This window comes from Sylvia atricapilla, chromosome 6 (assembly GCF_009819655.1).
Source record: "Sylvia atricapilla isolate bSylAtr1 chromosome 6, bSylAtr1.pri, whole genome shotgun sequence".
NCBI classification, from domain to species: Eukaryota; Metazoa; Chordata; class Aves; order Passeriformes; family Sylviidae; genus Sylvia; species Sylvia atricapilla.
In genome coordinates this window covers 4,798,997-4,814,544 of record NC_089145.1, presented here as the reverse complement: position 1 = coordinate 4,814,544, position 15,548 = coordinate 4,798,997, and the positions used below count along the sequence as shown (strand labels likewise).

The 15,548-nt window shown below is 41.6% G+C and overlaps 1 protein-coding gene across 1 annotated transcript in view; it reads right to left on the bottom strand.

Moving 5' to 3' along the window:
* Window positions 1-7,332: 7,332 nt before the first annotated feature.
* The window catches only part of MPPED2 (metallophosphoesterase domain containing 2), a 103,922-nt gene continuing 95,706 nt past the window's right edge, over window positions 7,333-15,548 (bottom strand). The window contains exons 5-7 of the mRNA XM_066320514.1: window positions 13,713-13,828; window positions 10,867-10,980; window positions 7,333-7,501 (exon numbers count right to left, since the gene is read on the bottom strand). Coding sequence (XP_066176611.1) covers window positions 7,383-7,501; window positions 10,867-10,980; window positions 13,713-13,828 — 349 coding nt within the window. The 3' untranslated portion in view covers window positions 7,333-7,382. The remainder of the gene's footprint in view (window positions 7,502-10,866; window positions 10,981-13,712; window positions 13,829-15,548) is intronic.

Below are 15,548 nucleotides of genomic sequence, written 5' to 3'. Positions count from 1 at the left end.
AAACTCTAAATCATCAGTGCAACCCCGCCGCGTACCTGCCCCCATTGTTCAGGCTTGGCTTTAAGCTGGGAACAAAATCCATCAAAACGCAGTTTCAGAAAAAAATTTACTGTGTGACATGGATGAGTCCAACTGGCTGGTCTGAACAAAAGTAAACTGGGATTTAAGAATTCAACGGAGAGCATTTCCTACTAAGGAATAGTGCCTTGGGACCTACTTCACACACACACACACACACACACACACACACACAAAAAAAAACCCCTCCAACACTCTACCTCCCCTCTCCAAACAAAAGAAAAATCTGGGGTGGGATGGTCTTGGAATTGTTCCTGCCCTGGCATTTTGGCACACACCCTTAAGAAGGAAGATTACAGTAAACAAGTCATAAAATATTGTTTGTCTAACATTAGCCAAAACTATAGCCTGTGTATTTTAGCCTGGAAATCCAGTTTGTCTCTCAAATGCCCTTTCTGTTATCTAATGGTCATCATTGGTTCAAATGTTAGTTTCAATGTGAAATCTTTTGTGGGCTTTTAAATTATTTTTTTCCCTCCAAATTAGGATTAGAAAGCTGGTTCTTTCTCATTATATGCTTTCTAAATAAAAAGTTGTGAGGAACTGAACAGCAGCAAAAAGGCAGATCAGAAAATAAGGATTCCTTCCTTAGTTTGGCTACAGGCCACTGGTGTGACTGGGCTGATCAGCTTGATTTTCCTCCCACAGCTGCTCTAACAGTAAAAATAACAGTTACTGGCTTTTTGCTTTCCCTCATTCTTGTTGGACTCGGGCTTCACAGTAAAGGGGCTCTATGACCATGCTTGACAAAGGAACACCAAGTCAGGAACATCTTTGTGTTTCCTGGAATGTACTGAGAGCTCCAGCTTTTATTCACATAGCTGACAGTTTGCTGTAGGACATTATACTAAGAAGAGTATATTTTATCTCTGACTCTCCACTGTGCTAAAGTCTGACTGGTACCTACAGTAGCTCCAAAGAAATCTTAGAACAACAGGGAAGATTTTTTAACATAAGACATGCCAAAAGCCCAGAATTTTTTTAACATACTTCCAGATGCAACAAGTGATGGGGTGTTCAAGAGTAACATGTTACTGACAACCTAAACGTATTTGAAAAGCTGGCTTCAATTCAATAACAGAAATGCAAATCACAAATAAAAATAAACCACCTGAATTTCATTTTGAACTGCTACAGCTCTTGGATTTCAAAGCTTTATATCTAATATAATTGATTATGAATAAGTCTATGTATTTTGTAATTTCAAGTCTGCAGAAGATTCAATAGCACTTTGTGCAAAAGGTCATTCTGTTGATTAGGAGACCCTATTCAATAGAGTTTAGCTCCTCTTAGGCACTGCCCCTCTCCCAGCCAGAGCTGGGCTTGAGCCTTGTAGTGTCAAGGCTCCTATCAATATCATGCTCCTATCAATATTCTGTAGCCCATATCAATATGATGCTCAAACACGCTGTTTCCAAAATTCTCTAGACACCTCCTAACACAAATCCAATAACAATGTGGTGTTACTGACAGAGCTGCAGTCTGCACCTCACAATAATGCCGATTTTGTACCTGCTTCAGACCTCTTAAAGAATCTATGATAGCGCTCATAAAAAAGTTCACTTTCTTCCTCCAACTGCGGTAACTCACCAGAAGAGAAAATATTTTGCTGCAGTCCTTACACAACAGTGAATGTTGAAAATGCTTGAGCACAGCATGCAAAACCCCTTATACCCATAGTGCTGTTCCTTTAGTAACTGAAGGCCCTTGGCAACCGACTGACACTTCTGAGCCACTTCAGTAGTAATGGCAATAAAAAAACGCATCTTAATGTGATTCAAGAAAGACAAAGTCTTTTGTTTTATACTTCGAGGTCTATGTTTTCTAGTCTAATTTTTTGAATATGTTGCCATTTATTTAAATTCCTTGGACTTATGCAGTCCCAACTCCTCAGTTCCTAAATCTGTGAAGTCCTATCGTACCACTGACATCTACCTGAAGAAGTACTACCCACTGTTTGAGAAAGAGACAAATGTGGGCTGTTCATTCAGTTATCTTAAACTCAGGTACAGGTTTTTGTCACACCCTCTGTCATGAATGTAAGACCTTCACAAAATAAGCGACTGAATTGTGCAGTGAGAATTCCAGAAAAATGTTGCCCAGAAGAAGTGAAGGACTCCTCTGATTCTATACTATAATAAAGGAAAAGTAAATTATGCCTGAGGAAAACAAAAGGTAAAACAAAATGAGATGTATCCTTATAGCCATATCCTAACAGAATCATTACAGCACGGGATGGCTCCTGCCAGAGGTGGAAAGTGATAACTAGATGGGGAAGAAGCAGATCAATATGGATCACTGAAAACAGATTTAGAGCTCACTCTGACTTCTCTTGCGTTTTCTCTTGATTAGACTGGCAGGAAGTGAAGATGAAAATGTCAAAACCTGACTTTAGCCTTCCATGCTGCACTCAGGCTGCACTCTTGTGTTAGAGTCCCTTTCCTTGCATTTCTGCAGATCAGGCAGAGTTCTGACAGCTGGAACCTGCCCACAGGGGTGCAGAGGGTGTCCCCTGGCAGCTCCCATCCTTGTCCAAGCCTGATCATAACATGATTTTATTTGAATAGGTCAGGTAAGTTAGTTGATGACAGTGCTCAGTCTGGTTACAGCAAATGAGGAATCTGCAAGGAAGTTAGGATTAGAATAAAGGATAGAAAATACACTTGCTTTTGCAATTAATTTCTCTTTCAATTAAGAAGCTGTGATGTTAGGCAGAGAAAAATCAGAATCCCTGCCTGCCTATAACTGCTAGAGAATATTAAGTTGAAAAAAAAAAAGAAGGGCGGGGGGGGGGCAAAGGAGAAAAAGGGTGAAAAGAAAATTCCAGAAACATCATTCAAACACGTGGTCAAAAAGCAAGCTCTCAAAGAAGGCCCTAGGGTCAATATAACACAGAACGGAAGGACTACAGAGTTTGGAACTCTCCCTATGACTTAAATTACAGACAGATTCCAAGAGTTTCCTAAATAAAATTTGTCTAAGGAGAAAATATTTGGGTCAGTGAGGGAGAAAAACTGTGATTCACGGAAAATGGAAAGGAGAAAGGCAGCTTCAACCAGGAGTCAGTCATCAATCTGTTGCTTAGACAGAGTCTTGGCAAAACCCATTCTCCTGGTGGAACTTGCCTGGAGTAGAGCAGATTGATTTGACAGTCTCTTAGCCTAATAAATGCTTGACCCCAAGGTCTGCTGAATTCACTAAATTCACTATGCAGAGAGAATTGGGAAGCAATCACCTCTGGGGAACATCCTGTTCCACAGCCCTCCCCTGCTAAAGGCCTTGACTGCTCTCAGCCTTATCGAGATGACGAGATGGAAGCTGCTCTCGAAAGAAGAAAGGTTAATCGACTACACTGCTGTTAATCAATCACTTGGAAAGATTCAGCACTTAAAATAGGTAGGTCTCTCTTCCTGCCAAGAGGTTCTTGCATCTTAACCAAGGACCATCTACTCCAGCTTGAAGGATGAGTAATAGACAGAAACACAATCCAGAGAGATGCCAGGTGTCTGATCCAGAGCCAGCTGAAGTCAATAGAAAGACTCCTGGTGACTTCAGCGGGCTTGGAGCAGACCCCAAAGAAAGACTTATTACCCAAGGTTTATTCTGCATACATGTATCGAGCTGCTTTTAGAAGCGAAAGATCCTTGAAAAGAAGCAGATTCATCACACGCTTCTGTGTCCCTGTGAAACCAAACTTCTACAAACCATACTGTGTCCCAGTTACCCTGATTGTCAGATATGGCTGACATCCAGCAAAGGAAAATTACCTGCCTGTGACAGCACAGACAGACATCTCTACGTTTCAAAATCTCTAAGGAGCACAAAAAGAAAAAAAGCCGAACTGCTAATATTTTCCTGGCCTTTTTGTAATTGCTGCTAGCCAAAATAAGAGCTTCCTCAGAAGAGGAAAACTAGATCAGTTTCTGAAAGGATAAAAGAAAACTGAGGGAGTAAAATTTAAAACACCTTGGCATGGAGGAGAACAGGCTGAGTGCTGAACCACCAGCAAGGTGAAGCTGACAGAGCCTGAGAGAAAGAAAATACCACAAAAAACTCCAGGGTTAGAAAGTACCCCTGAAGACATCTGTAAATGAACAGCTGCATTCAGCACCAGCACCAAGTGATGACAAGGCAGTGACTGTCCTTGATGCACCTAAATGGAAGGAGGAAGTCTCAGCCTGTTGGTCCAAATCCAGGCCCTTGTATCCCAGTGCAGAACCACTCAGTACCACACCTGCTGCATCACACAGCCAAAAATCCACGTGGCAAAGAGCTGCAACCAAGACTCAAAGCTTTGGCTATGACATCTACAGGTACCAGTTTTGAGCTTATTGCAGAGGTTGCTACAGATTTGCTCCTTCACAGCACTGCCTCTGGTCTGTTCTCACTACCAGTGTTACCCAAGGCAGACTCCTGGATGAACTTCCACTGCCACCCACTCATTTTGCTGACAGAAGTCTGCTCAAATGCTGGAACAAAGCTGCTGTTGGCTCGGAAATTCTGCTTTTGGAATAACCCAGTTTTTACTATGAGGCAGAGAGAGACATGACAGACTGGTGCCACGGACTACACCTGCTGCAGCTAATGAAGAGGTGCCAGGTTCTCCAGAAGGCTGGAAAGCAACACAGATACAGTGGCTATTCTTTGCTCATCTGAAAGTTCATGGCATTACAGAGCATCTGAGGCTATGGGTATTTCCTCCTTAAGCAATGACAACAATCAAGAGACCAGTGAAACAGAATCATCGAAGGTGTGCTACAGACATGATTTCTACATGCTCTGAGAACTGCTTTTCTCCAAGGACAGCCATCTCAAAAGTTCTTTGTCAGCAGACAGCTGTGGTTGTCAAAACCAATTTCCTTGTCTTCTCACTGCTAGCTGAAAAAAGCCCACGAGACAGATCCTGCATCTACATCCAAAAGTAAAGACTAATATTTGGTGACCTTTCTTCCTTTGGCTCAATTGATAAAAAAGCCAGCACTGCAAGCAAAGTGAAGCAGGTATCATTAAGGAGTGAAGATACCTATCTATTTCATAAAGAAGCCTGACAAGAAATTCCACATATAGAACAAGAACTAGATTTAAGAGATACAGCAGCTTCTTCCCCAAAAAAGACTTTGGTATAGCAGCCTTTTAAATCTGAATATTTTGGCCAACTCCACAGATATGTGTCATGCATGTTGCACCAAAATACAGACAGTGGCCCACTAAGTTGTGCTCTGCTGTAAGAGCCTTGGGTTTGTTTCTCCATAACCTTCATACCAAAATAACGTCAAAAGTTAACCACCTGTTAAGATAAATGAGGATACTCCATCTCTCTCCAGCTCCTGTTGACGTTACTGCGGACTCATGAAAACTGTGCCTTATCTTCTCATTTTGAAACCAGATTTTTGCAGCCATAGCTCCTGTTTTGGAACAGGACTGTTACTATCTATAGAACTGTATGCAGCAACCCCAGCAGGTCGTGCAGTGTTTGTCATTCCACTGGCACACACAGAACCACACCGCCCTGTGATTCCCCTGCCTGGGGGATCCCGCTGTAGCCACAAAACCGGCAAGAGAGCCACAAAAAAAGGGATGTATTCCACCTATTGACTATTCATTTTTAACCCAGAGTGCATGAGCACAAGACACCTGCAGCTCAGTGCTAATGACCATGTGAGGAAGCAGAAAGGTTACTGCCTGATCAGTCCTTCCTTGGAACAGTGTCCTACAAGACTTAGCAGCACAAGACGTGATCACGTTGAACCACCAACACCCAAAGACAAAATCCCTTCTGTCTGAAAGGAATGGAGAGATGGATGGTAGAGAAACAGAAGGGAAACTCTGAGTTGGTCAGCTCCACTGACCAACTGACATCTGATGAATGATCTGCAATATAAATTTAATGAGAAAGAGAAAATTTCTTACTCACTCTTATCATCACTCCCCAAAATCGTTCATGCCACGAAAAACAACAAAACTCCCTTGAACCACGTATTTAAAAATCTTGCAATTTTATTTGCATATAAAGGCCGCTAGATATAATATCACAATAAATTTAAAAGAAACAACTGCTTTTCTAAATTCCATTAACAAGGTAACATAAAACAGAACAAAGCTCAATAGCATTTACAGTGGTGGAACAGAAATAACTATCTGCAACAATATTTTGTGCTAGTGAGATTCCATTTACACACAGTGCAAAATAAGAAAAAGGAAATAAAAAAAGACAAGAAGAATATTTAAATATAAAGGACAACTAAGCCTTATTTTATTTAGGCTTGATTGTATCCATTTGACTCTATACATGCCTGAACTACAACAAAGATTTAACTCGGGCTCTTGGAGGCCTTGAGCACTTGGAAAAATGTGTCACATCCTTCATAATTTAGATGTGCTGTACAGCATAATTTTGCAGATGCTATACTGGCAATATTAAATCCTAGCTTAGTTATAATGCACAAAAAATACATATATATATAAATTCATATTTAAAAGGAGTCCGCATTTACAACTTTTTTTTTTTTACTGCATGAAATACCTGCTCTTTGCAGCTTTCACCCCCAGTCTTTTAAAGCTAAAATAATTTAAAAAAAGAAACAACAGAAGGTAGATATCACATACAGGCTGTGGCTATCTAGCTCAGTCTTTATAAAGCAGGTAGAGACAAACAACTGAGAAGTCTATTCTCCCCTTGCTGCATTCTACCAAGAATAGAACCAAGTTTAAGTACATGTTGATATCAAGAGGTAAATGGACCCCAAAACGTTGTTTGTGCTACTAAAAAAAATGATATAAATGGAAATAAAAAGCTAACATTTAAACCTAGGGAAAAAGAAGACACTTAAAAAAACCCCAACAGTAACATAAGTTGTGCAAATTTGGGTGTATTTAAATGCTGCCTATTTTTTAGCTTATAATATAATATTAAAATAAGGTCTCTCACTTATTAAAAGAAAGCTTGGCTGTCCTTTTGAGAACACTATAACAATTTACAATGGCAAATTTATTGAAAAACAAAATTCATTTTACAAATTCACAATGCTTTATCGATTTAAAATGAATGCTGCATTTCCAAAAAGCACAACCTCTAACTTTTCTTCTTGTTTCTTTTGCACCAGCAATTTACAAATAAAATAATAAAAAAAAAAAAAAAAAAAAACCCAACCAACAAACAAAAAACCCCAAACCTCACCCCGAAACAAAAACCCCCACGGCTCCCCCCCAAAATGCCCCCTAACCCCTATTTCGAAATAAACATGTAAAGAATGTAAGTTTTGTCATTAGAAAATGGCAGTTTATAGACCTTCCCCAGTAGTGCTTCAGGATCCTTGAGGGGTTGGAAGGTCGAAGATGATGGGAGGGTTGGTGGGCTGGAAGCTGACTGTACACGTGGAGGCGTTGATGTAGGTGGTGTAGCCGTCGGTCATGATGCCATAACCTGTGGGGACAAGGGACACACTGCCAGGGCACACTGCCAGGGCACACTCACTGCCAGGGCACACTCACTGCCAGAGGAAAGTCACTGCCAGGGACACACTGCCAGGGCACACTCACTGCCAGGGGCACACTGCCAGGGCACACTCACTGCCAGGGCACACTCACTGCCAGGGCACACTCACTGCCAGGACACACTCACTGCCAGGGGCACACTGCCAGGGCACAGTCACTGCCAGGGACACAGTCACTGCCAGGGACACATTCACTGCCAGGGACACACTCATTGCTAAGGCACACTCATTGCTAGGACACACTCACTGCCAGGACACACTCACTGCCAGGGCACACTCACTGCCAGGGCACACTCACTGCCAGAGGAAAGTCACTGCCAGGGACACACTGCCAGGGCACACTCACTGCCAGGGCACACTCACTGCCAGGGACACTGCCAGGGGCACACTCACTGCCAGGACACACTCACTGCCAGGGCACACTGCCAGGGCACACTCACTGCCAGGGACACACTCACTGCCAGGGCACACTCACTGCCAGGACACACTCACTGCCAGGGCACACTCACTGCCAGGGCACACTCACTGCCAGGGCACACTCACTGCCAGGGCACACTGCCAGGGCACACTGCCAGGGCACACTCACTGCCAGGGCACACTGCCAGGGCACACTCACTGCCAGGGCACACTCACTGCCAGGGCACACTCACTGCCAGGACACACTCAGAGCACCCAATGCTGCTGGGGGAGCCATGCTGTGCAATAAAGCCAAATGAACCCCTTCAGAACAACACCAGCACCCTCCTCGTATCTCTGTCACAAAGGCTTGACTGAAAAAAATCCAGTGTGCTGTATGATGCTTTTGGTTCATGAACAAACTTCTGTTCGCCCCTGGGAAATCCTCGGCTGCAACTGGGTGTGGCAGAAACACAAACCACACAGGTTCTTTCACTAATTATTTCATTAGGGAGCTCTAGTTTGCATATGCCTGTCATGTCTGTCAGAAGAAAATGACCATTCAGAAGCAAAAGATTCAGTAGTAAGTTTAGTTTAGCCTAAACACCCCCTCTCCATAAAACGACCTGCACTCTGTCACCTCTCCTGTGCTAGCCCTAATCCCCCAGTCCCCCATCCTAGCACTGCCAAGCTGGTGTTCACACTGGCTTCTGACACCTCAGGCTCTCATCAGCAGGTTAAAAACACACACACGCACATCCTCAGGCATCCAGGGAAGCTGGGTCTGCCCCAGCCCTGAAGTGTCCAAAGGCAGGCTGGATGGGGCTCTGAGCAACCTGCTCTAGTGGACACTATCCCTGCCCATGGCAGAGGGTTTGGGATGGGATGGTCCTTAAAGTCCCTTCCAAACCAAACCATCCTATGACTGCATTATTTTATATAAATATATATATATATTTTAAAAAATTATAAGAGTGTGTGCGTTTTCAGCTGACATCCACAAAAAGCTGACAAAGAAGCTTGAAAACATCTAGGATCTATTTAGCCCCAAGTGTACTTAAAAAAAAATAAAATTGGAAGAAACCCCCAGAGTTTCAAGGAGGAAGAGAGCTTTCCATTGCAAACCCTCAGAGGAAAAATGTTTTTCTTTCAAACCATTATGATAGAGTACAGATCACTGCTGTCTGAAAGCTAAGATAAATACAGCTACCCACAGTGCCTATCAGAAAGAATAATCACTTCAGAATTGCTGCACTGTCCACCTGTATTACTTTATTTATTTAGACTGGCAATTTTGATGTAGATCATCTCATGGTGGGAAAAACCTTGTTTGTGGTTGTTCTGCTTATCAACCAGGGGAAAAAGCCTGCATCACCAAAATGTGTGTATAGCCTCTCCTGGTTCAAGGGAATGCAGTGCATGTTCATCTCAGCTGCAGCTGGATAAAAATTAACTGCACTGTAAGATAATGCTCTTAACACTTTGCTATTTCTGCCTTTACTGAAACAGGCCATTCTTATGTCTCCTGTGTAAGCACTAGAAATTATTTTAAATTTTTGCTGGTATTCTTGTAAGAATTTATTTGAAAGTTTGCTGTTATTATGTCCTGTCACCTTTCCCAGGAGATTTAAATGCAGGGTGCTGGACATGGCTCCTTGGTGCTTTCTCAAAATGATGGTCTTGTACATTCAGACACCCTCCTCTCCCACCCTTTGCACTATTTCAACCTCAAGTTTCACCACCCAATGTGCCAACAAAGGCTGTAGACAATTTACACATTTTATCTGGAAGTCTTGCTATATCCATTTATTTTTAATATGCAAGGACTAATATTTGTAGAAAATACCCAATACTTTCCTGGGTGCATTAAAGGACTGTTATTTATGCCTCTATGCAGAAGGTCATGTCAGTATTCCCAGTATAAACTCTTTATTTACAGATGCCAGGCATGGGAATTGTTGCATAAAGTCACAACGGTTTCAGAAAAACCAACTAGCAGAGAAAACTGTCCATTTTTTTATTTTATTTTTTTTAAATGAAGTCGTGGAAATCTTTAGGCCTATGGAAAACCTAGTTAGAGATAATGGAGAAACCCCCAGCGGGGAGAATCTAAAACATTTAATGTGTAATTTTGAGTTCTAGGGTCATGAAGTCTTACACTCTCAGGCAGAACTCCTCGTGTTTGTCTCTCAGCCACATGAAAGCTACAAAATCGTATGAAATATTTAAGTATCTCCAGAATGTATTTCATCTCTCAGTCTCCTCCACTGCCACAAACTGAGCTCATTGTTTCTGAAGCATCACATTCTGCCTGTCCTGGCACTGACAGAGGGGGAATATCTCTTCTAAAACATGAGACTCCTGGAGGGTAACACAGAGAGAATAGCCTGTATAACAGGGTGCTTTTAGAAATGTGTGCCCAGTGAGTTCTGGCAGTGGCTCCTCCTGATGCCTGACTTGAGATGCCCTGCTTTCTGCTTCTCTTTATACCCTGAGGGAGGTGAGCAGAGGCAGCAAGTTGTCTTCACATTTTCTTTTTTTCTCTAGCATCTTTCTTAGCTCCTGTACTTGGAATAATGGAGATAATTTTCATTTTGGCTCACAAGTGTGGGGAATCTCATCTGTTTCTCTAACCAAGTTTGTCAAAATTTGAATTGCTTTCAAATAACCTGTATAGGACAACCTTTGCACAGTGAAAGATGTAGGTGGCTAAATGTAGCACACATTCCTGAAACAGTCTGTTTTAATTCTGGAATAAATTTACAAAGTGCCAAGCATGCAATCACTTCCCTGAACTCCCTCCCTACTTTAATCCAATATGCCATTATCCACTGCAATACACCATCAAAATGTGCTTCTTGAAACCTGAGGTGAAGCAGGGAACAGCACTGCTCCTTACCTTCATGAATCCCACCAAAGACGTGGAGTTTGGGCCTGACTCGCCTCTGCACTGTGTTCAGCAGCTCCACACAACCCACTCTCTGCAGCTCCTTTGGAACCCAGTCTCGAAAACCTGAAGGCAAAACGCAATCAATACTATTAATTCTCCCTATTCAGGTAAGGTTTCACATAGTCTTTCAGGAAGTCATAATTCACACAGGGTTTATTACATTATCTCTAGTCATAACCTCTCCATTAAAGCACACAATGGCTTTTAAGAAATGTTTCACTGTCACATTGTCTTCCTTAAGATTTCCTCCCTCCCATCTGCATTAATATTTTTCTGGATGTGATTTGGTTTTTTAAACTATAGGTTTAAACTTGTCTTCCACCTTGAAACCCCGGGACATTTATTCCTGGCACTGCTGCAGATTTTTCTTCCCTTTCCCCTGGCTCTTACAGCAGGCAGCTTCCCAAGCCAGCTATGTGGTTACTGCAGAAATGAAACAGCTCAGGAAGATGAGCTCAGCTACCACTCAACACAGCTGCCACCCCAAAGATTTTAAATACAGACTCCCACAATTTCTGGAGGACTGCGGTCTGCAAGCATCAAGTTACTTCTGAGCCCTTGTCACTAGCCTCAAGCAATGCAAAAATTGCAAGACAGCTTCCAACAAGCCAGTGCTAATTGACCACGTTGCCACTTGGTCGTATGGATAATACAGAAAAACTTACAAAACTTGACAAGAGCGCCTACAGGAGCCTGCTGCTTGGACTAGCATGGAAAAGGATCAGCAGGGCAAGGTAAACAAGGAGCAATAAAAGAGAAATCAGGAGCCACATGCAGCTGTAGCACCATTCTACTGACTTGAGCATAACTACAGCCCATGCCAAGTTAATCTCAGGTAGTAAAAACATGCTGGGACAAGAACTTGGCTAAATTTTAGAGTGACCAAAGAGTCCAGTAAGAACTCTACCTCCCTTAATACTTACTTAATAAGTAAACACTTATTTCAAAAGCGGTGTTTTGCAATATTATCATGCAGGCTGAGAGCTAGAGCCTCTCATTTTAGGCACAGTACTGACACCTAATCTGTGTCAGTAGTTAAGATACAGTGCCAACCTTTTGAAACTGAACTTTATGATCTCCTTTAAACACAAAATTGAAGCACGCGTATTCAATTACAGCACTCGTTAGTGTCTGCAGCACCACAGCATTTCTGTACGAACCCAATTCACAGCGGACAGATGAACAACTCATTTAAAACAGCACCCATGAAACATTATAAACACACTGGAGGGGCTTTTTCTGCTTCAATGGGAAAATGAAGCCATTAAGAGAGTGCTGTTCAAGGCCCTGGTGTGCAATATCCAGTGGCTCTGCTGTCAGCGGATGCTGTGTCACTGCCTTAACACAGCAGCACGGTGGGAGCCCCTGGAAGGTTAAGGGGAATTTGCTGATCATCTTACAACATTCTCTAAGTGGTATTAAAAAACTAACCAGAATATAAAAAGAGCAGAAAGTACATTGGTCAAAAACTTTCTGGGCTTTTTTTTTTTTTTTTTTTTTTTTTTTTTTTTTTTTTTTTCCCTAGCTTGGCTTAGATTGCTGACTCTTAACTTAATTGTGGTAAAAAAACCATAAGCATGCCTTAATTCCTGACTCCACGGTCACCAAGAAACGCTATGAGAACACTGAGCCAGCCTGGAAGCACTTAAAATGCTGGTTTATAATGGCACCATGCAATTCTGAGACTTTACATATTCACTACCATGCATGTAGTGAGTGATGGTGACTCAGGCACTTCCTGTGATTGTGTGATCTGACCCCTTGGATTGCAAGAGCTTACTAAAGCCCTGACAAAATCACTCTTCACACAGGAAGGGCAACGAAGACACTGCCACACTTCCTCATCCTGATAAGTCGTATTTATAAAAGGCTCAGTTGTTGTAAACCCAGCTGAGATACTCAAAACACAGTCCCAGGCTGCTTGCCCCATGTGTCTTGAGGAAAGGCAGTCGATAATATGTGCCTTGTGGGGCACATGATGGAGAAAGGACAGTGGGACTTTCAAAATAGTGTTAGTGTGGGCTGTAATGACTTCAGATATGCCAGAACTGAGAACTCCTGCCTCTGCTGAATGAGTGTCCTGGTGTCCTTGTGAGACTACCAGAACTTAGTTTAAATCTTAGGAGTTAAAAGAGAGATCAGCGAATGACTCATATTGACAAGACAAGCAAAATTCAACTAAATGAGAAACCTTCGGTACGTAATGAAGAAACAAATTATGCATTCACAGACTGGTGCTCACCTGTCATTAGATCAAGTTAGGAACAATTCTCTAAGAACATAATTTTATTCCTTCACAATTTTTTTGTAAGCCAATTAATACCTTTAAAACTATTCTTACATATTCTAAGTTTGCAAGGACATCATCAAGGAGAATATGTGACTACATCGTTCCAAACTCCTGACTGCTACTTTCAAACCTTAAAATAACACGACACTGTAGTGAGAAAAGGTTTCAAAAGTTTTAGTCAATCTCTAAAAAGTCACATGGGATTGGAAACTGGTTGTCAGATGAATACAATTCTTAAATAAAATGTCAAACTATAATGGTTATGGAGTCAGATATTTGATCTTCCCTAGCTTGAATTTAATATAAAAAAAATTCAAGTTTTTTATGGAAATGCAACAGATCAGCTAAGCCTAATTATCATTTTCCACCTCTTTCAGAAATGTTTTTAATCCATAGTTTTTAGTTTGGCTTTAATTACAGTATATCTTACAGCATTATCAACTTTGCTTATTTTGAAAGTAAAATTCTCATGCAAAAAAATCACACAAACTTTTGTTTCACTTACCAAGGGGAGGTCCATGTGTCATTAGTATATCAATTCCCTCAGGAATAAGGTTCCACTTGTCTAGCAAAGACTGACCTCTGGGTAGATTAAAGCCCCATCCATTAAACCATGGTGTCCTTCAGGGAAAATAAGACAAACTGCATCAGTGTAAAATAAAAATCTTTTCTCTTCTCCAATTTTTTTCTGAATTAAAACAATTTCTGTGCTTCACAGATCACCTGCAGACAGCCTTTTTGAAGGGGATGCCTCTAACACACACTGATTCAAATACATACATATGTTAAAATATACATTTGAATTTAGATTAATGCCTGATGTTATTTTTGTACTTCAAGAGCATTCAGCCTTGGGGGCATTTACTCACTAGAGAGAAAGGAAAAAACACGAAAACACCAAAGGCGAAATCTTGAACTTTTTATCAAAGTTTGAGAATGTCTGAACACAAGAACTCCTTCCCTATGCTAAGTACCAAAACAACCCCCAAATTTTTTTGGAGGCAAAAATTGATTTCTCCCAGCACAGGGCAGCAGTAACAGTTCAACAAGAGGCTTGATGGAGCAGCTAGAGGCGGCATCTGTGCCACGGCATCTCACTGAACTCAAACTTGCCCCTTTGAGCACTTTTAGTACCAGAACACTGTCACCCAACTGGGGTTTGAACTCCTGAGCCTCCTAGAGATCCCCATCACACAATGTTTAGCCCGACAGCGACTTTTTAAAGAGATCTTATCATTTAAAATTCATTTAGTATTTCTCATGGAAAACTGATACCCTCCGTTTTCTCCAGCATGGCACAGAGTTGTTCTGAGACACCGGTTTATCCACCAACCCAAGCATGCAGCAATGACAAGTACATCTTCTAGGAGTACTTTTTTAACACAGAACTTTTTCAACACACAACATATAATTCCGATACAAGTATATCATAATAAATTCTTTCCCTACCAAATAAGTACAAAAAACCCAATTGTTCTGATGAAATACAGGAATATTTAGATTTGCTACTGATAACCTTTCAGACAGCTCTTAGTACTATACTAATTTGAAGAAGTTTGCATCCATGTGTGTGCTTCCTAGAGCTCAGGCAACAGTTTTAGACTTTGCTTTCAATGTAGGATACTCCTGTCCCAGCCCTAGTCATATTTCTGAAAGTTCAAGCTACTCCTGAAATCTTCTGTGTGCTGCAGTTCTGAAAACAGAAAACAAAAACTGGGGGCAAAAAGCAACCACATACCAACCTTAAAAAAACCATATCTGTCAAAAACAGAGATCATTACAGTCCTATGTAATTTCATTATGTAATCTGCCTTCTCTACCCACTAAATTATTCATTTTCCCAGCCTCAAATATGCATTTAAGCGGGAATGTCCTGCTGAGATTACATCTCTAATTTTTATTTTTTTTACAATTAAAACGATTTTGTTTTCCTGAGACAATAATTTGACCAGTGAGTATTGCAGCCAGTTATATGGATGATCTGCATTCCTGACAATCAGCAGTATGGAAAAACAGCAGGCACTGCTAATATAGGGGCAGGAAGGTCACTGGTGCCTTTGTAACAAATAATAGACATATCCCATGTAGTCCTGCTGGATAATACTCATACTACACACACGCAGGAACTCATTCAAGCTAGCAGACTTCCTGAATGAACACTAACAAAAGATAGGAAAATTAGATGTTAGTGGACCATTTGATGTGAGCTGTGGGCTCCTCCTGTGCTCAGCTGGGTGGTTTCACCTCTCACAGCTGCCTTGCTCTGCACCCACTGCAGCAGCCCCAAACCCTCCTGTGCCGTGAAGCAAGGGCAGTGCACCTTGCAGGAGGTTTGCGTGCA